This window comes from Hetaerina americana, unplaced genomic scaffold, assembly GCF_022747635.1.
Source record: "Hetaerina americana unplaced genomic scaffold, ioHetAmer1.1.p SCAF_8, whole genome shotgun sequence".
In the NCBI taxonomy this organism is placed as follows: Eukaryota; Metazoa; Arthropoda; class Insecta; order Odonata; family Calopterygidae; genus Hetaerina; species Hetaerina americana.
The window spans coordinates 2,682,749-2,709,352 of record NW_027287427.1 but is presented as its reverse complement, the minus strand read 5'-3'; the positions used below and the strand labels follow the sequence as shown (position 1 = coordinate 2,709,352).

The 26,604-nt window shown below is 36.5% G+C and overlaps 1 protein-coding gene across 8 annotated transcripts in view; it reads left to right on the top strand.

Annotated features, from left to right (window-relative positions):
* The window catches only part of Cpsf6 (cleavage and polyadenylation specificity factor subunit 6), a 75,609-nt gene that overhangs the window by 8,828 nt on the left and 40,177 nt on the right, over positions 1 to 26,604 (top strand). For 3 of the 8 annotated variants that reach the window (XM_071596958.1, XM_071596953.1, XM_071596952.1), the window contains exons 4-10: positions 7,812 to 8,070; positions 9,259 to 9,332; positions 14,894 to 15,008; positions 17,190 to 17,282; positions 20,752 to 20,936; positions 23,886 to 24,060; positions 25,759 to 25,914. In XM_071596958.1, coding sequence (XP_071453059.1) covers positions 7,812 to 8,070; positions 9,259 to 9,332; positions 14,894 to 15,008; positions 17,190 to 17,282; positions 20,752 to 20,936; positions 23,886 to 24,060; positions 25,759 to 25,914 — 1,057 coding nt within the window. The remainder of the gene's footprint in view (positions 1 to 7,811; positions 8,071 to 9,258; positions 9,333 to 14,893; positions 15,009 to 17,189; positions 17,283 to 20,751; positions 20,937 to 23,885; positions 24,061 to 25,758; positions 25,915 to 26,604) is intronic. The other 5 variants (XM_071596960.1, XM_071596957.1, XM_071596955.1 and 2 more) reach the window with 4 other exon arrangements.

The window sequence follows — 26,604 nt, the reverse complement described above, 5'->3', positions numbered from 1 at the left end:
TGTCCTTCCTCACACTGTAATCCTAAAAAAGGTAGTTAAATTCTCATTGAAATTTTGTCGGGGCCAGTAAGCCTCTCTCTTTAATCCAGGCTGTAAGTTGAGGGAGAAAGTTTTCTGTAGTTTGATGGCTGGCAAACTACATTTCCCCCAATAATTTCACCATGTATTAAAATCATGTTTTAAACCTCTGGAAGCAGAGAGGACTGGCTGAAGAGGGAACGCTGGTCGACGGCTTTGCATTTTTCCTCCTGATTTTTATAGATTAAGTTCAATGCCTTGTGTCACATGATGATTGAACTCTGAGATTCCCTCTTCTGGTTTTGACCATCCATCAATTGGCACATAACAAATCCAAAGAATCCCAGTCAAGATGAATGATTTCTTCGATTCAAAATTGTTGCATTGATTTGCACAATAGTTTTTCTCTTGTACTCGAGTGAACATTTGGTTTGGACATGCTTTTGATTATTGTGTAGGTGGTAATTGCATTGGCACCCTATGATATTCCACCCTCATTTCTTACTTTAGATTCGTTAACCTTACATCTCTGCCCTAACATCATGGTTCTCGGAACTGATTTTATTTTGTCTAAAGTTTTAATTTTCCAGCCCAATGGCTGTACATATGCTCCTTTTTTTCTGCTCACCTTGCATATTTTCATTCCGTTGAGAATTAATATTCAAGGTTATTGGTAGTAGAAGGCGCTAAATGTTAGGGTAGTGGCTATTGCACTGATGCACATGCGTTGTGCTTACCAATGAAATGAAAAAATACAAATGATATTATGTGAAAGGTAGTGTCATCATGAGTTCTCTGATGAAACACAAAAGACCTGTAATTATTTTCAACTGTAATGTTTCACTAAATACAACATGATAATTATGCATGAAACTATTAGGGTAAAGTATGTTTTATACTCTTGTAATTCAGTTATATTACACAAATCGAGGTGTCTCTCTAAAGTATCCAACTTGGGTTTATAATTCTGCTCTGGCAATATTCTTCATCATCTGGTTGTGGTATCCTTTGAAGTAATCCCTATTTGACAGAACAAATTGCTTCTTCCATCACTACTTCCACATCCTGGAGAAGCATTTCTGGAAGGCATTTTGCGGAATGGCCTTAGTGCATCTATCGTGTCCGATTTAATCATCTCAAAATCCTGGAATTGGTGCCCTTAGTGCAGAATTTTTAATCTTGAGAATAGGCGAAAATTATAGTGGGCCAAGGACCATGCGGAGGCTGGCAAAGTTGTGTTATCCTGTGATTTGCCAAAGACTTGTGCAAAGTTCAATAAATGCACCGGCAAAGAAGACATTCATTCTCACCAAAAAAATTCTGTAGTTTTCTTGTCACGGCATCAACCAATCTTTTCTGAACTTCAAGGTAAAAATTCATTGTTGATCGTTTGCCCTCTTGGAGCACATTCAACGTGCAGATCATCTTTGTAATCGAAGAAAACAATCAACATGGACTTGACTGTGCTAGGACTTGGACGGGCTATTTTTGGCTGTGGCTCCGATGGAAGCTCCCACTGTGAAAAGTGTAGTTTCATTTCTGGATCATAATCATTAACCCACGAGTCTTCGCCAATAATGAATTGTTCAAGCACATTCATTAGCGACCATTTCCAAATCATCCTGAGCGACTTGGAAGTGAAGCTTTTTCTCCTCTATTGCATGCAATTTGGGAATAAATTTTGCACGCGTTATTTCCAAATTCTCTGAATTCTCCCAACACAAGTTTTTGCAATTTCAAGATCACTTCCTAGTTCATGCAGAGTCAAACGACAATCTTCTTCCAATGCAAGTGGCGCCTGCTTGGCAATTTCCAGTGTTATTGTGCTCAAAGGTTGGCCAGAACGTAGATCACTCTCTACAGAAGTGCAGTCATCTTTGAAGCGATTGCACCGCTCTTTTATCTGTTCTTTGCCTATACACTCTTCCCCGAAGGCCTTTTGTATCATTTCATTAGTTTCCGCTTAACTCTTTGATTTTAAAGCAAAACTTGATGCAAATTCGTGGGTCACATTTTTTCCATCGTTTTGCAGTGATCACAAAATCTGAAGAAGGCTTTAAAGGCACTGTGAACAAATACTGCTGTGTGGGCATTAACGCGTTACATCGGTAACACGGCAGCCGGCGAGTTCAAGAGGAGTCGCTGGTTACTCGGGTGTCCCACTGAGGTCACTCGAATGTTCTGGTGTGGAGTTGTGAGCGCACATGGAATGATTTTGGGACTCACTTCATATCATTTAGGTTTCACAGCTTTTTACATGTAAGGCATTAAAAGGCATGAAAGTTGAAAGTTTGCGTCAGCAAGGGCACTTGAAAAAGTGTTGTATCAGGAGGAGCAACACTTTTTTCTTGTGAGATTGGGTAGGCAGAGGTAAACCACAAAATCGTATTGTATGAATTTGCCCTGTGTGACTGTTCAAGGTATAGACATAAGGAATTTTTAGCTCATTGCTCTCTGGTACCAAATCCATTTTTAGCTGCTGATAGATGCTGCCATCTAGACACCAAAGGAACTTGTAGCTCTTTTCATTCGTTAACTTAGCTTCTGAGGAAGGAAACGTACAAACTTGCTTTATATAAAGGGAAAATTTAAAACATTGCCTCAGATATTTCATAGGGTAGCATTGTTTTACGATGTCATAATTTTTATACGACCATTTTCACTTGTGGTTGTATACAAAATTGTAATCTGATTAAATTCTGCATTGTTTTACTCCTCAGTGTTGGTAATCTTGTCAAGAAATTTTAAATGATTTCAATGTAGGTCCAGTGCAAAAGTTTCAAGTGGCTTTAAGGGTGATGTGCGATTACACCTGCCGTTGGATTTCATTTTTTTAATCATTCAGAGTAGTGTTTTCCTCTCTCTAGCCACTTGATTGGACTGTGGTAGTTAATATTCAGTTGAGTGGACTTTCTTCCGACTCATTCTGTTCTGGGGAGAAGCCAAGTTCTGTGGCAGTTACTTGATTTGGCAGTATTAACTAGTCAAGTTTTTGAAAAATACCAATATAAATTTATCTAATCTTGTGTAAAGTTGAAGGTGACCATCGTTCAGCCCAATCCTTGCTTAAAAACAAACACATATATTTATACACACACACGCACAAATGCATTGGTGAAAAATATGCCCCAAAACATTGAAGCCTTTCTGCAAAATGGGGCTTGCAGATACATCCACTGCACCAATTGGAACAAGGTCTGGTGTGCTTTGAAATTGACATCCTGCAATAAAAGTGATTGTGAATGTGAAGTTCCATGAAATAAGTTTGACTCTATGGATTTCATATATTGTTGTGATAAATGTGGCGGTCTTCAAGTCAACAAAAGATTTAGCTGCCATTTGGTTATCTTTTGTATTATGCAATTTAATCTGCTTTTATATATTAATAACAGCATAGTAATGAATTTGAAGTTCAAACATTTGAAAACTAATAAATTTGCTGGAAGTAATTTGGGTTTCAGTTTATTCAATCATGAAGTCAATTCAAGACCTGTAATTATTTACCATCTACTATAGATGTCTACTACCTTAAGATAGGTAATTCCTTCTCTCCTCTGTGTTTTGAACACGCAAAACCTGTACTTCTATTAATTATGAAATAATGTAATCAACTTAAAGAGTAAATATGGAAAACATTTATTTACTGCAGTTCACTGCAAAAATGTTTCTCTTGAATTTCTTGTTTCATGATTCAAGTTCACCACGGGACAAATTCTTACTGTAAATGAGCCATTGTTGAGGGCATCATTTCTAATATGTCATTTCTAAGTTCTATGTTGAAAAATATTTTTTCAATAAATTCAGAAAGGCAAAATTTCTTAAGTACCGAATGCATTTGGAGAATTGTTAATTGAAGGAAATTATATTTAAGAACTCATCCATCTGCTCCTGGCAGGTGTGAATTTACATTACCAAAGAAATCACACTGTTAACTTACTCAGAATACTAAATCAATGATATTTTGGAGATTTAAATCCCAGAAGTTTAAATATTCTGAAAATATTTTCATTAGAACAATTGCTTTAGTTTTTAAAAAGCAATTCAAATTCCAATAAACTTGTCCAAACTGTACCAATGGTTTGATGTCTACTTCAATTGCTGATTTTAACCTAGTGAATTAGTTTTAATGGAACATGATCAGTTATCAATTTCTTAAAAAGCATATACTTAGATTGAAAAATGTTGTTTTCCATATTACTTTGTAGGCTCAATAGAAATAAACATAAGAGTGAGGCCTTTTTGTGAAAAAGCCTGGGGAGACCATAGAGGATTAGACAGCTTTCTGCATAATTTAAAGTGTAGCTCTTTAATAAAAAGGAATTGCCGCTTATTACTTAGGCCATAGAAAAGGGCATCGCACATGGGATATTTGGTCCAAATTATCCATGAATTAATTGCTTGTCAATAATAATGTAATTCTAAATTTAATTTGTGCAAGCTACGGCCACCCAGCTAATAGATGAAGTAAAATTTCCCCGATATGATTGTTATATACCTTATGTTTCCTATCAGGGGTGAATTTTTGCCTGATGCCTCCTTTTCAAACTCGCCAAGTACTTCTCTGTTCACGATCAGAATTTCTAACTACTACTTTGTATTTGTTGCAAATAAGATAATCATCAAAAGTTGCCAAGTAATAATCATCTGTGCTATTTCTCATTATTGCATGTAGCATCAAGTGCTTTAAAGCTGGGAGTTGTAAATTGCAAGTACTGGAGGAAACTTCTTATGTGCATTAGCATGCATAAACTTTGGAACTGGGAGTTGTAATGATGTTTTTCGTTATCACTATTAAGTGTTAGTATAAATAAATGTTCACAAAACACCATTTTGCAAAGCAAAGTGCATTCAATTAACAGGATCAAGTGCTGATGTTTGCTTGGAAACATCTGACACCCCACTTGATAGAGCCAAAAGTAGAGATTACTTAACAGATGTTTACTCATTAATATTTTGATTCTCTTTTGTATTGGACAATTTCGTTTAATGCAGGATTGGCATATCCTGCCATAGCAAAGGAAGTGCTAGAAATCTCAACCTGCCAATTTGGATGGGAACTTTTTCTCAAATATAATAGGTTTTTGCTTAGTCCAAATTTCACTTAAAAGGGGTTACCCTGTGTCACTATTTTATCCACAGATACTTTATGTTAAACAAAGTTTGTAATTGTTTTTAAAAGTCAAGGAAATCTCTTAATCCCTGAATCTAATCAAAAAAAGTAAATGATGTGTTGGCAACTTGTTTACAGCTTTTAGCAGAAGTATGGTCTTTATTCCGTTTTTATCATCTCTGATATCCCTTCTATTACTCATGTTACTAGTACTATATGTTTGATTTTAAGAATCTTTGCTCTAATTATTGGAAGGAGACAATTATGGCATTCTTGCACTCAATTGTATAGTGTTGATTAGAATGATTTCACAACTTTTCGAATGAGGCCAATTTAAACTATTCTTGTATGTAATGTGCCATGAATAAATTAGGTAAATGACAAATAATGGAAATTCAGTATGATGAATTGTATTGCTTAATAACAATTATAAATGCTGGTGGGCTTTTGTTTCTGTTGCATAAATCCTGTGCTTTGTTAGAAAAAGTAGGTGAGTTTCTGATTCATGAAATCCAGAATATAGTCTACAGAGCCAGTCATAAAAACTGTAGAGTAATTGGCATATGTTCATTTGTTTTCCCTTTCAAGGAATGTTTAGTAATTACTTGATCTAAACTAGGGAAATAACAACTATGCAACAGTCAAAGGAAAATAACTGAAAGTAAAGATGAAATACTTGATAGCAAAGTTGTTAGGGTGCCTCCTATGAAGTTTGAAAATAAATTGCATCATGAAAATAAAATTTTGATGCTGTAAGATCCTATTATTGCTTATGAAGAACTAAAATAGTTGATAAAATTAACTATAATTCAACAAGTACTTTTGATTGATGCTGTCCTCGTGGTGGAATCATGGTCAGCTGTAGTGTTTCCAAGGCAACCATCATTTCTTGATGCCAAAGGAACTGCTGTCTGCCTCTGAATTGTTAGCTGTTGATGGGATATGTAGCTGGAGTCTGGCATCGCAATTATAAGTTTTGGGAATTTCAACAATTTTTTTAATAGAAAAACCAAGGATGATATCACTCACATATCTTACATTCGATGCAGATGCTTGTGAATGGCTGTCCAAAATGTGGCAAGTCATGAAACATTGTAATTTAAATAATGGCTAAAGTTAGCACATCCTCGTGGTGAGCCGTTAGGATGGAGAGTGGGAGATGTTGTTTATGCCCTAAGTGAGAGAGAGATTAGGGCTGGTCTCGAGGTGCTCTATTGTTGAAAAATGTACATTAGCGCACCACCTTGCAAGCGTCATCAGCCGTTCTACTTTTACTCAAATTCTTTCAAATGTATGTGGTACACCATGATATTGGCGCCAAAAGGGCACATGCAAAGAGGTGACCCAAAAACCATCTGGTGCCGGTGCATAAGATGGTTTTGCCTTCCCTGCTCTTTCCACGGTTCATGCAATGCCATGTTTATGTAGAAGAATTGGAGTAGAATCAAATCAACATCCATGGATGTTGCATAAATTCACTGGAATGTTACCAAATGATACTATCAGGCAAATTATGTCCCAAGGAAACCAGGTGTTTATCTTGTTTCTATATGTGCCTGTTTTTAAGTATGTTCTGTGAAATAAATGAAGACATAAGAAAGCTTTAAACTTAATTAAGCCTCTTAAAGACTATGCCTTTTATTATTATAATGATTGGTGTATGTAAGAACCAAGCATTCTGCATGTTATGACCCATTTGGTGTATGATAAATGATAATGTGAAACATCCATTTTACAGGGTAAAATTAATGGGTTGTTGAAGTCTCAAGTAATGTTTTGAAATACAGGAAAAGCTATTTCAAATCTTTGCGATTATAAACAAGTTCACATCAGTGTCATATCATGTTAAATATACTTGATACATAGTGATCTACTACACATATTGTACAAAATCCTCTCTACACGTTGTGTGAGAGAGGATTTTGGAGCACCAACTATTTACTGTATAAATTTTAGGAAGTGAGGAAATTGAGTTTATGAATTTTTCAACCATGATGAACATAGTCATTAATTGCAAAGGTATGTTTTGATTTGAAAAGACCCTTGGCGCCTTTCGTAAAGAGTAGGCTAATGCCGACGCCGGGTTTCTCTCCACCCTTCATCCTTTCCTGTCCATCCCCTATGGCGCAAATGACCTTAGCTGTCGGTCGCCTCCCCTCAAAACTACTACTACTCGATTTCATCTGGGACTGTGCCCTGAGGTGTGTAAAACCACCTTAGAACATCCAATTTCTTTTTCCATGCCATTAGTCAGCTTTTTGTAAGGTTTTTGTATTTTGTAGTGTACAGTCGCATATTATGTGACCCGCTTGGTCAAAATGGGAATAGTTAATTGGTTGAAAGTAGAATGGTAGCCACAAAGCATGGTAGTTGAATTTGTTAGATTGAAAACCAACGAGTAAAATCTTTGGGAATGCCTGTTCTTAAAATTACTAGGCTGATAAATAATTGGCTTGATGTTACATTGATTTCACCAGATCCAGGGAAGTCTCCACGTATCAACTTGAAAAAGCTGATATGCTGAGTACTGTTCAATTTCCAGTCTTGTTAGTCAAAGTGTAACTTGAGAAAACATTTTCACAATGGCTCACTGAAATGTTAAATGTTTTTAAAGGGTGAAATGATGGTGGGCAGGAATGGTTTTGCTATCTGCTCTTGATAGACAACAATCTCTTGTTTTCAGTTTGAAGCGCAGTCAAAGACGAGGCCTTCGCCCCAGCAGAATCAGAACCGCAACAACAGCCAGCAAAGGATGATGATGGGCCCTCCGCCCCAAGGGATGAGGGGCCGAATGCCCCCTCCCCCTGGCATGCCCCCACCCCCTGGGCAGCGCATGCCAGGACCACCAATGCAGGGAGGGCCCCCAGGCCACCCACCTCCTCCACAACAGGGTCACATGCCCCCTGGATATCCGGGTGAATTCCCATTAGCAAACCCTTCAGGTCTTTTTCTCATGCTATAAATATTTCTTTTGACATATTTGGTGTTACCTGGAAAATGTTACAAATACTGTGCATGTGAGATTATTCTATCTAACGGGAATTGTTTGCTTTAGATCGTTCAAAGAATGTAATTGCTCTTATTTTAAAATCAGTAGTATCTTGTATTGTTCGACTTACCCTTTTGTTATTTGAAAATTAACCTTCTGTGAACTGTAGTTAGAATCTTTTAAATATTGTTGTAACAAATATACTTTCACTAACATTTCACATCTTAATTGCCTCATTTTTAATTAGTTTCCATTAACATGTTCATTTGATTAAATGTTTAATGAACTGAATGGTTTTATTCAATTACTTATTAAATATTTTGAAGTAGACATAACTGCATAATAACAAAAGTAAAGCATCAACAGTTAACTAATTAATTTCATAATTGGTTTTGGCTTGATGTGTATCCATATTCTGTGATATATTGCTGAGGCTAACAATATTGGCAAGGCTTAAGAAAGGAAATTTTGCAATTGTACAAAGTTATCAGGAGCATGAAACTTAATTTTTTAGTTTTATGGCAAATTATGAAATGATACAAAGACTCAATCTCACATTTGCAACCATAGATTGAACAGTGGAAACTAGTAAATCATAATTCTTTACTTTCATAGTCTTTCTCCCCTCCTTTTTCAAGCCTCTTACCAAAAGACTTGCCACTTGGTCTTTGAGTGAAATGGTGTTTGTAAGCATCTTCTGTGTGTCAATTCTTGTTTGCATATGAATTTGTACAATTCTCCTAAGCATTGGTATGCAAATGTGTGTAAATCTTTCCAATTTCTTTAATATACTGATTTGGTTTCATAACCAATTTGTTCTTTATTGTAAAACTTGTGGTCACTGTTAGTTTTTATGGATCACAATGTGTAGTACAATCAATAAGTTCCCGTAATCAGATGCAGTACTTAAGGATAGCATTCGTAAGGCATCATTGGAAGTAAACTGTCAAAAGTTCTGTAATGGCTCAGTTGTTTTTAAAATAACATAATGAGCCTTAACTTTGTATTTAGAACTGTGCGGGAGGTATTGTTTTGATGATATCAATGATCCATTGGGACCCATCACCTGCATGCTTGTATTTAATGGAGTGTGTCGCCTCTTTAAGATGTGAACAGTGCAAGAATTCTTTTAATTTTGCAGGGCCTCCTCGGCCAGGACCACCCCCCCAGGGACCACCACCTCCTGGCCCACAGCAAAGGCCTCCTCCCGGAATGGTAAATATGACACTTAAATGATAATTTGGTGCGAATGACTGCTCTCCTGTTGAAGAATCTCTGTGCTATTCTCTCAACAGACCAACTTGTTGCCTGGGTGAATGAAGCTTATAATTTGTTGGGAACCTGTTCTCCTCCTGAGATCGGAGCTTTATTATTATAGAAACAAATGCTTATAAAGTGACAAATTGCATAGTTGTGAGAGAGCATTGACGAATAGTAAACGTTTATGAAAATGACAATTGTGATGGGGTATGTATAATAATTGATCAGTAGCACTGCAGTCAGCTTATAGATTAATAAAATTACTTATAAAAATTGGAAAATGACTATATATTTAATTATTTTAAATATGGTTGGTTATTCTCATATGTAATTATTAAACTATAACTGATATGGTATTGGATGTTATTGTCATTTGTTGACATGTACCAGAAACAAAAAATTGTAGCTTTCAGATTTTACCACTTATTGTGACTCTGATTGTGTTAGGTCCACTGTAATGAAACAATTCTTGAAAGTACTGTTAATTTCTCTAAAACGGCTGTATACCAACTTGTGAAATTGCAACATGATTTCATTTTTGGTCAGCCGTGAGCGATTGTGGCACTTTCATGCAGATAACTTTCTGGTATGAAAATCTCAATGGAGGATAATATGAACCCATTAGCTTAAGTTCCCTGCAGCATTATGACTCCCATGCTCCTTCCCCCTTTTATCATCTATCACCACATAATGGATTTTATCAATTATTTCTGTAACAGTGACCTCAAACAGGGTGCCTAGAATCTTCATTTTACCTGCAGACGGCTTTCAAAATTTGTAAACCATTCCAATCAAAAGGGCAGTTCCAAATTATGTTTTTCTAGGTTGTCTTTAGTTTTCGGATGTGGCTATGCCTTTCACGAAATATTTTTATCATTTTCTTTTGGCATTAACTAATAAGACATCAAACTGAAACTTAGTTTATGTTTGTTTACGAGAGTTCTCAAACTACAAATAATTTAATATGCCCTGGTGTTACCATCTCTCTGACTTAAACAGGCATTTTAAAAATGTTCTCATAGTAGTTGTCTCAGGGAAATGCTACCCTGGCCAATAAATACGCAAACTGAGGCCATAAAAAACTATATTTTGTAAAATTCAGTCTACAATGATTTTGTCCCCTTTTCAAAGTACTCTCCATTCGTTTTTGCGCTGCACTTATTCCATCTTCTTTTCCACTTTTTAAAGCCCCTCTTGGAAGTCCTCGGCAGTTAGCCTTTTTAGTTGTCTCGTCGTTTCTTGCTTTATTCTGTCTTCCACATCTTCCCAGTTATGTCCCCTTATCACATTTTTGCGTTTTGGGAGTAGGAAAAAATCGCAGGGGGCAATGAGGATCATGATTGAATTTTTTGACAGAAACTGGCGAACAATCAATGCTCTGAATGTGCAGGTGCATTGTCATGGTGAAGGATCAATGCATCATGCTCGGTTAAAATAGTGAGCACTGTTGATTTTCCTAAATTTAGTTCATCAGCTATCATTCAGATAGTTTTTCGACGTTCGGTAAGGGCAAGGGACCGCACACGATCAATGTTGTCGTCAACACAGGTGGTTGAAGGTCGTCCCGGCCTTGCAACATCCGTGCATCCGTCTTGTTGGTCATCTTTAAAACGCTCAATCCACTTGAGAACGGATGTTTTCTTCAGATCATTATCACCGTAAACAGCTTCAATATTTGAGTAATTTCTTGATAACTTTCACCACACTTCACCTAAACATTTGATGTTGATTCGTTGCTCCGTGATTTCGTCAATTTCCATTTGCGACAAACAGTAAAAACAAGGACGACAGAAACCAATGTAACTGCCCCCATAGGCACAGCTCGACCATCTGCCAAGTACAGATGGCTCGTTGGATTTCAGGCAACTAGTGGCGCTAGTGGGCGGGGCTATGGTCTGCGTCATGGCCGCCAGATTGCACCAGTTCGCGTATTTATTGCACATGCCACATAAACCCTTTGGAACAGGGATTACAATTGAACTGAACCCATTTGATCATGCCAGCTTGCAATGATTTTGCTAGGGGCAGAGCCCCTCAATGACCAGCCCTATGATGGAGCCATCCTCTCTAAGGTCAAAGGAGGAAGATGCTGTGGACATTCAAACTTCAGACATAATGTAATGGAGTCACGAAAATCAATCTTTGGGCCGGATTTTCTCCCCTTAGCATTGAATTAGTCGTATGGTGTGTCGAACATATTATCAGCTTTGAAACTTTTATCAACATATATGTAGTTTTAGGGTCAAGGGCAAAGAACACACCGAAGATTTTAGAACAGCAAAGGTCATAACAATGAGCATCTCAATACTGTTGCTTTCATTGAAGACTGCTATTGCAACAATGGAAATCTTCATTGCCTCAATAATTAAAGTAATACTTCTTATTACAACCATGATTTTGGATGCTGTGTAACACTTCTGCAGTAATGATCACAAATCTATTTCTGTGGTCAAATACATCTCTTTATTCTTTGAATCTGGTGTGGTAATTTAAACCACTGTTAGGTTAATGACCCCTGGTCACAGATTTGTTACCATCAGACATCCTATTTATTTAGAAAAACATTTATTTCACAGAGTAAGATAATAGAGTGAAAACGTATCTATTTATAAATTTTCTTCTGATTTTTATTGTGTTCAAGTTTATTTTTCATGTTGTGCACTAAAGGCAAATTAACATTATGGGTACAATGGAAAAATTGTAAATTGATAGGTAATCAAGGGACGTCGTAATTTATTCGAAATGGAAGTAAATTCAATACCTATTGTTTCCTAATTTTATATTATTGGTATAATAAGTGATGGGGGACTGAATTATGATAAATAAAGGAACAAATTAAAGTTAACAAATTAAAACTGCTTTTGCTATCAACAATATGCTTAAGTTCCGGGAGAAAATGAGCTGTGCTTGCAATTATGACATCATTTTTGTAAATTAAGCGTATGAAATTAATGTTGAAAGAGAGATAAGAGGTGAGTGCATGCCTAGCGAATTAGAGTGTGTAATGATAGACAAATAGAGATAGAGGAGCGTAGTTATCTACATGATTATGCAGAGCTGTGCCCTCGCAGAGTGAGAAACTAAATAAGATTGTTGTTGGTAATTGTACACTAAGTAAAACGAGTGAATTTATTGAAAATACAAGATGATGAGCAGAATTGCATGAAATATGAGAAATATTAAAGGAATATGATAGCCACAAAGTAAGAGCACAGGAATCTAAAGCAATTTTAACCTGTTCACATATATTACAAAAAGGTGGTAGCCAAATAGCATTAATAAAATATCTTTAGTTATGTGGTATGTGCTAAACTTTACATGTTCTATTCTATGGAATTGTTTCATTCAAACTCAGTGCGACTCGTAACCATACATGCTTCAGACTGATAGTGCGTTCATTTTTCATGTTTGCTTATCTATTATCTGTATGATCAGTCATGCTCCTTGTTAATTGTCATGAATTGTGGGATATTTAAAAATTTGAGAGCATGAAGAGTGGATAAGGTTAAGTTTCAAGGATTCATAAATTCAAGGTACTCGAGGAAAATGTTGTAAATGAAGAGAAAACTTAAATTCTGGGGGGAGTGAAAGTGAGGTTTCACTGTGTATTAATTAGGAGTAGAGGCACTCAAAACTTTTTTTGGTCCTTTCTATTTCCAACTGTGAATCCATTCTTAGCTCTGGATCACCTTCACGCATTGAATTTTGTTGCAGTTCAAGTGAATATCAAGATGGATAGAATGTGCCTAAAGAGAGGTTCATATTTATAATCTGGATGTCACTACTTGGTCTCTGTACTGATACTGGTTTCCATTTGACAAATAATGAGGGCCAGGAAATATGGCACAGCAATGGAACTCTTGTAGCAGGCCAGTGCCATGAAAAGATATTGTAATGAAATCCATACAAAACAGTAGCTATAATTTGGGCAAAAAGATTAATGATTTATTACTTCAATTTGTACTTGAATGGGGAAGGCAATAGAAAATGCTTTCAAAATATTTCCTCAATATTTATGCATTCTGTTAACAAATGGCTGTATTTAATAGGCATTGTTAACTTAAAAAAAAATCTGTAATTTCATCCATTAAAATGCTCTTTGCTGATTGCATTTCTAACAGTAATGAGAACCACCATATTCTCTAGCTTTTATAAGGTTTAGTTTAAATAACTGATGATTTTCTTTACATGAATAACAAAAAACATTTATCCTGTCATTAATATATAATTATACTTGTATGGGGGCGTGGTAGTCCAAGGGTAGAGCGTTGGACCACTGACTAAGAGGACCCAAGCTCAATTCCTGGGCATGCCTCTCTGTCCACACTCGGCTTCACCCAAAGTTCTTCCTGGGAAACCATAGGCAGCCCAAGGAAAGGATTTAGCCCTCCTACCCCAATTTCTGCATTTCACATGCCATAAAAAATGCCAAATATTAGCAAAAAGCTCTTTAATTTTTTCTTTATTTTTCTGTAATCTGAAAGAGTACTTTCTCCACAGGAGACCGAAAAATGCCAAATATTAGCAAAAAGCTCTTTAATTTTTTCTTTATTTTTCTGTAATCTGAAAGAGTACTTTCTCCACAGGAGACCGATTGGAAATTTTTCCCCTCCTGGGTGAACTCTACCACCACCATTGATGACTGTTTTTTGTCAATAATATAAGGCGGTGATAAGCTAACATTTTTTTCATGTTCTTCCTTCAATCTCCTTTCCTTCAAAATTATTTTCTTTTCGTCCGAATGATGTTGTATATGAGTTAATGATTCAGTCAGCTAAGATTGATGACAATCTTTAATTTATACATTTACAAGTCCTTAATTCATGGAAAAGATAATGTAAATAACTTTGTATTGAGGGGCAATATACACATCTATAATACAGGGTCAAGAAATATGTTAGATATGACCTCATGCAGATTGCCCAAAACCTTGAACCAGTTGGATAGGCTTGCCTTAAATTCAATAGCTAACTTCCCCTTACTGCTGGATGGACTAGCTATAATAGGTTCGGAAGTGTAGTTGAGGATTGGTTTGAAACCCCTTGTATTCTTTAAGTGAATATTTGAACTGGACTTTTCAAGAGTGCAATTATAATACATGCATATCTCTTCACCACTCTAATTAATGTAAATATTTATATGTTTGTCTTATGAAGACATCTATTGTGGCAAGTGCTGCTCTTTAGTGAATGAAGATGATAATTATTATTGAATGCCAAGAGTGTATCATGTTTCTGTTTTTGGTTGTATAAAATAATTAGAACTTGTGCTAGTTTATAATGGAGATGAAGTGGACATGCTCCATTTTAAATGTAAAGTTATTGACTTCAATTATGAAGTGAAATTTTGCTTTCCTCTTGGAAGCTTCATTGGCCTGCCTCTCTTAAAAGTAAAACATTAGATGCGAATGAATTAACCAAGCACTCTTGTGTCAAACATAATTTAAAGCTGGCTCCTGGGTCATGTGCATGGTAGTGCGAGAGTCCCGAGTAATAAGAGCATTTGATTGTTTCCAGCCATTCCAAGTGCCCCCTCCAGGGCAAGGGCCTCCAAGGGGGCCTCCACCAGGGGGGCCACCAGACCCAAGAGGACCTCCACCACGCCCTGGACCAGACTGGAATAGACCTCCTGGTAAGATGTTTGTGTGTTCACTTTCATAGCAATGGGTGGCTTAAATTGTGCAACTTAGGTCTGATTCTCATGTGTCGGTATTTTGTCAAGTCCCCTAGAAGCTCTTGGTCTACATTGAAAATTGAAAAAATGTATTATGTGGGTAAAAAGAAACTTAACATTTCCACAATAAAGATTTAATATTTCATGACCTTGCTTTTGATGCTGGGCATCATCGAAACCAAGGTCATGAAATATTAAATCTTTATTGTGGAAATGTTAAGTTTCATCAAGGAATTCCACGAAGTTAAACCTGAAACTGTTATGAAAAAATGTACTTGGCTCATGAAAATATGGAAATACTGGCCTGGGAAGATAGATCTTGGTCTGGGAAAGGTATATGGAAGTTCTTTATAGCTCACTACAATTCAAAGGTTTTGTGAGAAATTTCTGTATGCCTCTTCGAGTTGATGATTCCCTAGCAAAACATTTTACTATGATAAATATAAAAACTCAGGCTTTCATTCTAAATTATAATGCTGTACTGTTAATGTGTTGTCAAAATAATAGCTTGGTTTAAATGGAAAGTTAGTGTTCAATATTGCTCCTGGTAAAATTTTTTCGTGTAACTGAATGGTAATAAAAATTTTGCTGTTGTTGATTTAATAAGATTAAGCTGGTTTTTTATGGATTAGTTAAGTTTGAAATTTTCCCATATATATTGTAGAATGCGTAAAGTTCATAACCATCATCATTATTCATACAAGAATATTGTTTTAACTTTAACTCTGATGTGCGAGCTTAGTGTGCATTTTTGATATTAACAGTTTGAATCCTCTATTTTCCATTGTTAATTGGCTATAGTTGCTCTTAGTTTAGCCCTCCCTTCTTTGGTTCTTTGGCATGAAAATTTATCCTCTTTCATTGCAAATCTCTATTATTTTTCACTTCTACAATCTCAAGACTTATGCAACATTCTTGGACTTAGACATTTACTTCAGGTAATACACCTACCACTTCTGTCCACTAAATACCCACATGGCACAAACAATGTGTCCATTTCTGCAATTGTCACCCATCCAATCCTAAACATTCCGATAAAAGGAGATGTTCCAGGCATGATATAGTGGAATATCATGGTTGATTAAAAATTGGCAATTTTTCACAAAATAAGGTGAATCTTATTTTGTTGAAAATTGACAATTTTTAACTAACTAAACACTCAATATTATTTTTCATCTCTATTTGTGGCAACACAATGCATCGCCATTACCAAACATACGTACACAGCCTCCACCACTCCCTTAGTAAATGCAGGTACACTGACTAATTACTTGAGCCAAAGCCTTCCCCTCATTTCCACCCTCCCCCCCCTGTCATCACACTTTTCTATTAATAATAACCTAACCAAATGAACCTATTTCACTGGAGGAACTCAGCCACATGATAAAAAGTAATTCATCCGCTTCCCTCCTACCAACATCCCTATCCCTCTTCTCTTTCAAATGTGTGCTGCATAAAGTCCACCAGATCCCCACTTCTCCCCCGACTCCTCTCTCTCTCTCTCTGCCAAAGACCTCACCTAGCAACCCCCCGAGCTATAAATGTTATCCTCTTTCCCATTGTTTGTGTAAAATCTGAAATGTCCTTGATGAGCCTAGAGCAGAAGGATGGGAGATAACAGCAGATGCATTATGAAATGTATTTTGACCAAAACAATTATGCATGATAAAAAAACGTTCACAGAATTTAAATGAAGAATCCTGGTTAAAATTTTTGTAAGTTCTGGCTATAGAAAATCACATAAATATTTTCTTTTGATTGGGTGTGTTTAATTCCTCAGGTTACAAACTAATGCATAAGTAGATAGTAAACTCTTGAAGCTAGATTAAGTTTATTGTTGTGAAATCAAGATAAACTGCCGTTTCTTCATTATTAATTGTATCAGCTTATTGTCATAATTCATCAAATCAATTGCAAATTTGGAAATACATATTCTGTTTTTCAAATGGAAGGGTTTGGAATAATATTCGTATGTTGCATATGCAGTAATTTTGTCTTGAGAATTTCTTATGCTATTAGGTGGATATAAATTTGAACATCATTATGCTTTACTGCTCAAATTTGGCTGATTAGATGATAATAATGAATCAATTTCCAGGAAAAGTGTTCTCCTAATTTTTATCTTTAATATTTATGTAGGCCCTGGGTATCCTCCGCACAGCCAACCTCCACCTATGCAAGGGCCACCCCCTGGCCCTGGTCAGGGCCCTCCTCCAAGGGGACCTCCTCCAGGTGAGATGGCAATGTGGCCCTCTAGTCCCTTTCATTGTCCGTCCCCTTGTTTATTATATAGTATCTGTGGATGGCTGCACTCTTGAATGCCGATTTCTTCGGTATGTCATAGTAAAGCTGCCTGGGCAGTGTGGTGGAGAAGAATTTTCACCTGAAGCCCTTGTCTCTGCGGAAGATATGGTTTCACTTGACATGTGAAGCATTTTTATTTGCAGCATCAAGTGGAGAAAACCAGTGCGGTGGGATTTGGTTAAGTGTGCTCCAGTTGTGACAAGAGAGTTTCTCAAGGGGAGGGTTGAGGGCCACACTTTACAGGGTTCATTCCAAAAGTAATGCAGTTGAATTTGCCACACTCCTCCTATTGGTGGGAGTGGGATCGAAGCACTTGGAGTTGGAGGGAGGAGGGGATGCTAAGCTTCTTGCTGCAAAACCAACTGGTCTCGGTGCTATCCAAGCAGTGGAAGCAGCAGGACGTTAGTTATTGTAAACCTCTGCACGCTGACTGAGTCATGAAAGACCAGCCGAGTGGAAATTTCAGGGAACTTTTGCAACGTATAGAAAATTAACCTGATTATTTGGACAACGTCATCACTGGTGTGAAACCTGGGTTTTTGAATGCGACCCAGAAACAAAATGCCTGTGCTCTGATGGCACACCGACCGGTCTCCCAAGCCCAGAAAGACAAGAATGATCAAATCCAAAGTGAAAACAATGTTCATTGTCTTTTTCAAGAGTAAAGGAGAGTTTCATGAGGAGTTTGTTCCTCAAGGACAGTCTGACTCTGCCTACTACGTGGATGTGCTGGAAAGACTCTGACAAAGGGTCATCAGAACAAGAAAAGACATCTCCACTACCTGGCAATTCCATCATGACAACGTGCCTTGCCACAACACACTATGAGTCCGTGAGTTCCTGGCCAAACTCCAGGTGCCAACGCTGCCCCTTTCCCCCCTATAGTCCTGACGTTGTCCCTACCGACTTCTTTTTGTTCACTTAGACTAATGCAGCCCTGAAAGGAACCTGTTTGTTGTTCATAGAGATCAAATTAGCCGAGACAAAAACCTTGCGAGAGGTCCCCGAAGATGCCTTTGAGGGCACGTATCAGTTATGGCAGTCACTGGAAAAAATGTGTTGAGACCCAAGGGCAGTGCTTATAAGAATTTTTAGTGTTTGTGCAAATCTGTTCAATAAATTACTTCGGAAAAAGTAATTGCATTACTTTCGGAAAGCAGTCTTTGTATGACAGCAATTGTATTGCTGATGGTGCTCTGTATATGATCGATTCTCTAGGAATTTGGGAATCATTTTATCCATCGCTGTTGACTGTGCAATTTGTGAGTTCCTGTGCAATGTAAACATAATCGCAAATCATCATCAGAAATGAAATGCAAAGGCGGGAGGGTACATCGTAAAACGTAAACTCTGATGATGAAAATTTGAGATTTGACTGTGTTTCTATGCACAAATTCTTTCATTGTGAAAATTTGTGGTGGGTTTGGTTTAAACTAATACTGAAAAATGAACCGATTTACTGACAACATTGTGGTCCATTTATGCTTTGTTACCACTGACAATGAGTATGTATTGAAAACTGGCCTTGAATCCAATATATGATAACAGGGTGACAACATAGGTTGGAAAAAGTAGAATTCCCGGTGAAAATAAGTTTAATACTGAAAAATGAACCGATTTACTGACAACATTGTGGTCCATTTATGCTTTGTTACCACTGACAATGAGTATGTATTGAAAACTGGCCTTGAATCCAATATATGATAACAGGGTGACAGCATAGGTTGGAAAAAGTAGAATTCCCGGTGAAAATAAGTTTAATACTGAAAAATGAACCGATTTACTGACAACATTGTGGTCCATTTATGCTTTGTTACCACTGACAATGAGTATGTATTGAAAACTGGCCTTGAATCCAATATATGATAACAGGGTGACAACATAGGTTGGAAAAAGTAGAATTCCCGGTGAAAATAAGTTTAATACTGAAAAATGAACCGATTTACTGACAACATTGTGGTCCATTTATGCTTTGTTACCACTGACAATGAGTATGTATTGAAAACTGGCCTTGAATCCAATATATGATAACAGGGTGACAACATAGGTTGGAAAAAGTAGAATTCCCGGTGAAAATAAGTTTAATACTGAAAAATGAACCGATTTACTGACAACATTGTGGTCCATTTATGCTTTGTTACCACTGACAATGAGTATGTATTGAAAACTGGCCTTGAATCCAATATATGATAACAGGGTGACAACATAGGTTGGAAAAAGTAGAATTCCCGGTGAAAATAAGTTTAATACTGAAAAATGAACCGATTTACTGACAACATTGTGGTCCATTTATGCTTTGTTACCACTGACAATGAGTATGTATTGAAAACTGGCCTTGAATCCAATATATGATAACAGGGTGACAACATAGGTTGGAAAAAGTAGAATTCCCGGTGAAAATAAGTTTAATACTGAAAAATGAACCGATTTACTGACAACATTGTGGTCCATTTATGCTTTGTTACCACTGACAATGAGTATGTATTGAAAACTGGCCTTGAATCCAATATATGATAACAGGGTGACAACATAGGTTGGAAAAAGTAGAATTCCCGGTGAAAATAAGTTTAATACTGAAAAATGAACCGATTTACTGACAACATTGTGGTCCATTTATGCTTTGTTACCACTGACAATGAGTATGTATTGAAAACTGGCCTTGAATCCAATATATGATAACAGGGTGACAACATAGGTTGGAAAAAGTAGAATTCCCGGTGAAAATAAGTTTGTTGTAGTTGTGAGATCAGTTCATCTCCACAGTACTTCATGGTGCTCAATCATAGTGAAAATAATTTTAATTAAGAGTATCACGTACCAAACCGAAATTTATTATAATCAAGCATTCTCTTTATTTAGCCATCTAAATGCAGATTTTACAATGCAATGTAGATTTTACATTATTGCAAATAGGTGCAGTGAAGTTAGTATTACAAATTTAATAAGTTTTTCAGTTAATAATATTTTAAATTTTTTAGATAATTAAAATTGAAAAATAATTCTATGCCATAAATTATCCTTGCCATCCATGTTATAAATTATCCATACTCATTAATTTGCCAATACTATATGCTCTCCTGAACCATCAAGGCATTGAGTATCCCTGTTATTTTTCTAGGATTTTACGAAAATTGTTGATCCAAGGAATCAGTTTCTATCTATCTCCTCAGTATTGTAACTGGGCTCTCTTTATCTTTTGAATGTATTTATGTTTCTTAGATTTGTTTGTCTAACAGCCATTAATAGAATGCTAGAAGGATCAACATTTTAACAACCATGAGTCCTGTGGTCTCTGCCACGCACCCTTGTAGCTGCTGTTTTTTTTATGACCTGTTTGATAGCTTTTTCGTGCTTGTGTGGATTCAGTGTCTAACTCTTTTATTATGCTTGGGTGCAGGTCCAGGAGGCCCGCCTCCAGGTCACGTCGGACCTCCACCTCAGGGGCCACCGGCTCCGCACGTGAACCCTGCTTTCTTCCAGCAAGGGGGAGGGCCACACCAGGGACCGCCACCTCCCCACGGCCCCCCTCATGGCTATGGGCCTCCTCCCGCATCCCAGGTACGAGGTTGGGGGAAGAGTCGGGTAAGTTGAGCCTGGCTTGCCTCGCCTCTCGGAAGCAATCAAACGTGCAAACAACCCCCTCCACCTTCTTCCCTCCCTCCCTCTCCTCCACCAGACACACACACGTGCACACCAGCACTCACACTATATACAGCGAAGGTGCTTGCCCTTTCCCTCTGCATCTTTAGGTTTGTGTGTGTGTGTGGCTACCATGTGTGAGGAGGCCAATTGGTGAAGGACTTCTATCTAAGGGATTATGTGGTAAAGCAAGTTCGGCAACTGGTTATAGGTGATGCATTGTTTGGGTAAAATGGCATTCAAATTTGAGGATATTTCTTGTTTTTATTCAATGAAAAAAATGGCAATGTTCTTTGTGAATATTTTTCATCAACATGGACTATTACTATTGCTAAAGTTTGAATTCAAGGGTTAAAAACTTGTGGGGAATTCACTGTTTTTTTGGTTCTTAAGTTCATCAGCTACGTGTATCTAGACAGTACATTTCATCAATTTAAGTACATAGAATGGCAATAAATTTTGGCTATATTGATTTTGGAAACTGATAAAATGAGAAAGAATACTTGGGACTTGGTTCTTTGGTAGAACCTTTAAAATATCGCATTCAATTTGTTATCTCTTATTATTGGTAGTCTTTTTCAAAGCAAGAAATTAGGGCCACAAATGTTTATACAATTTCAGTAATTATCTATTTTTTATGTATGAAGAAGTTTTTGATTCTTTGGAGTTGGGTTCTTGATTTCTACTATGTTAATGAAAAATTCTATTGCTGTTAAATTCCTATCTCGTTCCCATAGCAATTGCCTGGCAATGATGTCTTTGGGTAAATAATTAATTTAGAAAATAATAATTTTGGTCAACTCTCTTGTTTGAAAGAATTGCTTTCATTTGGTCGAAGGATTTTTTTGGAAAAATCATCAGAAAAATGTCTTCTATTGTGAAGAAATGGAGCTGGTATAATTTCACCATCTTTAATTTCTTACTTGCTGAACAGTTGATTGTATAATTTATGTTGTACTGATTTAAAGTACAAAATATTTAATTTGAAATCCTACACCTAGATGGCATCATTGTGGATGAGCACCCTTGGTTCTTCTCTTTACGAAAAATTAAGTTATTTAGGAAATCAATTTTGGCAGCCAATCCATGGAAAAAATTATTTTTCCTTTCATTTTTATTAAAAATGAAATTGTAAATATTCCGGTTTTGTGGATTGTCACTGTTGATGTTTTCATATCGGGAACAAGTTGCTATGTTGTATTTTAATTGATTGATACGTTGAGAGAGAGGAATTTGAATACCCAGTTTTTCAAATATGAATTCAAATGCATTCTTTACATTATCTAAACATTATTTTTCCTTGTCCAAAAAGAAAGGCAAACTTATTCATATCATGAAGCCCTCGATAGGTTTAAACCGTCAAAACATGCTTGGAACACTTGAGTACTATGAACTCTCTCTATTCTGCACTGTATGGAAAAGGGAGAAGTTTTGTTTACCTTTCTTGCCTTGAAAAAATAAATTTGTTTATGTTAAACGGGTGGATGTTAATGCATACCATTTCTAGTTTTCCCATCGCTACAAACTAATGTAATCTGGGTTGAACTATGATTGTGTTAATAGCTAATTATAAATGTTCATATTGTGACGTCACGTTTGAAAAGGATGAAGATGTCTTGTTTATTGTTTAGTGGGTTCTTGTCTCAGTCTGTTCCACCCTGATTCCCCAAGTGATATTATTCCGTCATTAATGCAACTAGAGATAGTGAAATAGATTAGTGTAAGTGCTTATGGGTGTGCAGCAATATTCAAGGAATTTTCATTAATTCCTCAAATGTCGCTGCTTGCTCATATGGCTGTCATCAGTTGTTTTATGAAATCTCACTTGATGACCTGCTTTGGATGAGCAATTTCTTAACTATGCCTGTGGGTAAAATATCCCCAAGAGGTCAGTGGAACCACCCGCCTGAAATCGAAACATTACTTTGTATTGAATATGCATTGCATCAATATGGAGCACCTAAGAAAAGATGCCTGGGAAATTTAAATAAATGAAACTTTGTGAAAGTGTCAATTTCATTTTTGCAATTAACATTTTGGAAAAATGTTGTTTGGATTACTTAGATGAATGGTAGAAACGTATAATCAACTCAAGGTAGTAAAGAGATTGTGAGTTTTTCTTATAAACATAATTACTTTTTTATTGGAAAATATGACAGCTGATACTGGTGCATGCATATGATAGCTTAAAGAAATCATTACAAGTTGCTATGTCGCGAGTGCATTAATAAGTGTAGGGTCACCAGTGTAGTCACACGTCCTCTCTCTTCCATATCCTATTGAGTGGGAAGGTTTGAATGATGACAGAAATTTATTCATATAATATTTGACTGGGTTTTTCTATCATGAAAATATGTTTTGAATTTCTTGAATAGCATAAAACTGTTCCAGTTAGCTCTTGGACCTAGACTTTGAAATCAATAATTGTGTCCACCCTTTCAAGAATTGAAGGTTAACATTTGATCTGTGGTGAAGCACAGATGTAGTTGCTAAATCTCATCCAATTTGCATCACGTTTGATATTCACTGGCATTTAATGTATGGAGAGTACATTTTTTTCAAGATTCAACCAGATATTTTTTGATACACACACAATGACTGCCAGATGTATGTTTTTTGATTACTTAATCATAATATGGTAATTGGAAGATTGAGGGGATCAGCTGCTTATTGAAATTGCCAAATGTTTATCTCAGATCACAATGCAAACTGTGGCTTTCAATTTGTTAGTGATTGGGTTGCAAAACTTATGGTGATTTCACTTCCATAGATTCATTCCCGTTGCCAATTTTAGAGTGCTCTGTGCTGCTTATGTTGATAAAATAACAATTACCTGTTATGAGTAGACTTAAGGAATTTGTTATGGTGAGACATGGGTTTACTGTGGTAAAGGTTGGAGGTGGTGGTGTCCTCTTCCAGCCAGTGGGACAGTATGGAGCACCACCGCCAGACCACAGGCCTGATGGCCCCCCGCCTCTGAGCGAAGCAGAATTTGAGGAAATCATGGGACGCAATAGAACAGTGTCAAGCTCTGCTATTGCTCGAGCTGTGTCGGATGCAGCTGCAGGTAAGACGTTTTCATTGAAATGGAGGAGATGGAATATCTATCATGTATTCATTGTGTGATTGCCAATATCAGAATTATGTAGAGTAATTTGAGAAAAATTGTAGAATGTACTATGGCGTAGAAAAGTTTGGGAATTAATGATATTTTCAGGGTAATTTAAACATACAGTGGAATCCCAATGTAACCAGTACAGAATAGTTAAAAAATTGTGATTTAATGAGTCATTGAGATATTGTTTACTTAAACTATAAATTAGCAATAGTAAGGCTATTATACGCGAGTGCTTGCATTACAGGTGATTGAACATGTGTGTGGAAAATACCTTCCCATTCATAATTTCTGGGTGTATGTGCATTTCATTTTCTGCATGATCCTATCAGGCACACTCAACTCATTTCCATGAATTTAGATAAAGAATTGTGCCCTCAAGGCAATCGAAGTTCAATCTGAAGGTGGTATTTACAGATATAACGCCCACATTAGCTATCAACTCATCTTGAGATGTGATGCATAACCTCTTAACCACTGATGCACTGTGCTCATCGCATAAAACTAGCAGTCACCAAGATCAGCGGCTCAAAACTTTAAGCATATATTATTGTCATGTAGCAATGAATATTTGGAAATCACACAGGCTCATAAAAAGGTATGCAGTTTGGTTGAGACCTCGTGCATACTTTTTCACTCTGTGTATTATCACATGTACAGGATTAGTTTTCTCAGAAGAACTGGATTAATTTATTTTAATACCTTATGAAAGGGAGAATGGAAGATAAAGTTTTTTGCAGTGATAGGAAAGGATTAGGATAGAATAGGATTTGCGATAGGAAAGTATCTCGGACATTACATTCCACTGAAAATATATGTTAAATTTTCGATGCAATTCTTTCAAGTACATCCTTGTGACTTGGCAGTGACCTTAATGTATGATGTATTTAAATTTTTGAATGAGTAATGGTTGTGGCCTAATTTTATTGATGATGAGCACATCCGGACCCTTGAAAAATTTTGATTAACTTCATCAGTAACAAGGATTCTGTGGTCATTATAAATAAAAATGAAAAGCTGTTTATGGGGCAACACAAGAATAACAGCTTTGATGCTGGTGGGGACATTTGGGATCGCATTGCTATTGGCACATTTAGTGGGCTAGGCCAATTGCTGAATATAAGGTGGGATAGGTCATGTTTAGGAGGCTTGGTTTCAATGCTCAAAAATAGTTCCTATTTGAAATTCAAAGAATTTTTTTCTGGGATTCTCCACTTAATATTTCCCAACAGAGATACAACTGGATACCTGGCGATTCTATTGCATAAGTCTATTATTCCTCCCCCCTTAGAAAATGGGTAATATTTTCTCTCAAAAATAATTTTAATTATTTCTCCCGTTTAGTCCTTCGATGAATAACTGATCAAAGCACTTTTCCACTTGATAAAATTTTTTTTATTTTACGACCGAGTTTCGTTGTATTACATTATCATCAGGTCTACTCCAGTAATGCATCGAAACTCACTCGTAAAATAAAAAAAAATTATCAAGTGGAAAAGTGCTTTGATCAGTTATTTATAATGTTCAGCTTCCACCACATCACGCCTGAAGTACTAAATTTGATTAGTCCTTTAATGTATAACAAAACCATGTTTACTTTTTATGTTTTAAGTTAAACCAAATGAATGTGCTAAAATTCCTTTGTTTCAGGGGAGTATGCCAGTGCCATAGAGACCTTGGTCACAGCAATTTCCCTTATCAAGCAGTCAAAGGTGGCGAATGATGACAGATGTAAAATATTGATCAGCTCCCTCCAAGACACTTTGCATGGTGTTGAGACTAAGAGCTATGGCTCATCAAGGAGAGGTAGGCTAATGCTTAGTATGCTGTCATTTTATTTGAATCTGTGGTTCCAATTTTGTGTGCACTGTAGCTGCATAATTTTCTATCTTATTTTAAGTCCTTGGCTATTATTTATATTTACTTTCAGATTAATTACGGAAAACAATTATTTAGTGACTGACTAATTAACCCTAGAATGGTAACCAGGATAAAGAAACACCCCAGAGCGGTTGAAAATATCGCTATATAAAATAAATTTCCTCTCATCTGATAAACTTTGAAAAAAATTTTTGTGTCATGTGATTCTACGTTAAAAACAAGATGAATGAGCCCCCATGGGACTCTGGTAGTCAAAATGGGTGTGGGATACAAAGTTTTGAAAGCTGTTACTAGAATAAGGTGGAAAAAAATGGCGTTACCATCCTAAGGTGTTAACTGCTACTTGTGTCTTTAAGAAAATGCAAGTTGGTAGTGGGTGATATGGGGTGAAGCCATCGGGAATTGGGAAATCAAGGAAAATTTGAATCATTAAAGTTCGCCATTCAAATATTGAGGAAATAATAAGGGGGAATGGGTGGTACCAGTTGTGTCAATGCCAGTGTGCCCTGGGCAACAATGACAAATCACTTAGAAAGTACCTGATCGGATTCCAAATACTTGCAAGAAAAATTGGGAAAAATAGAATTTAAGTCCAGGAAATTATGGGAATAGTAA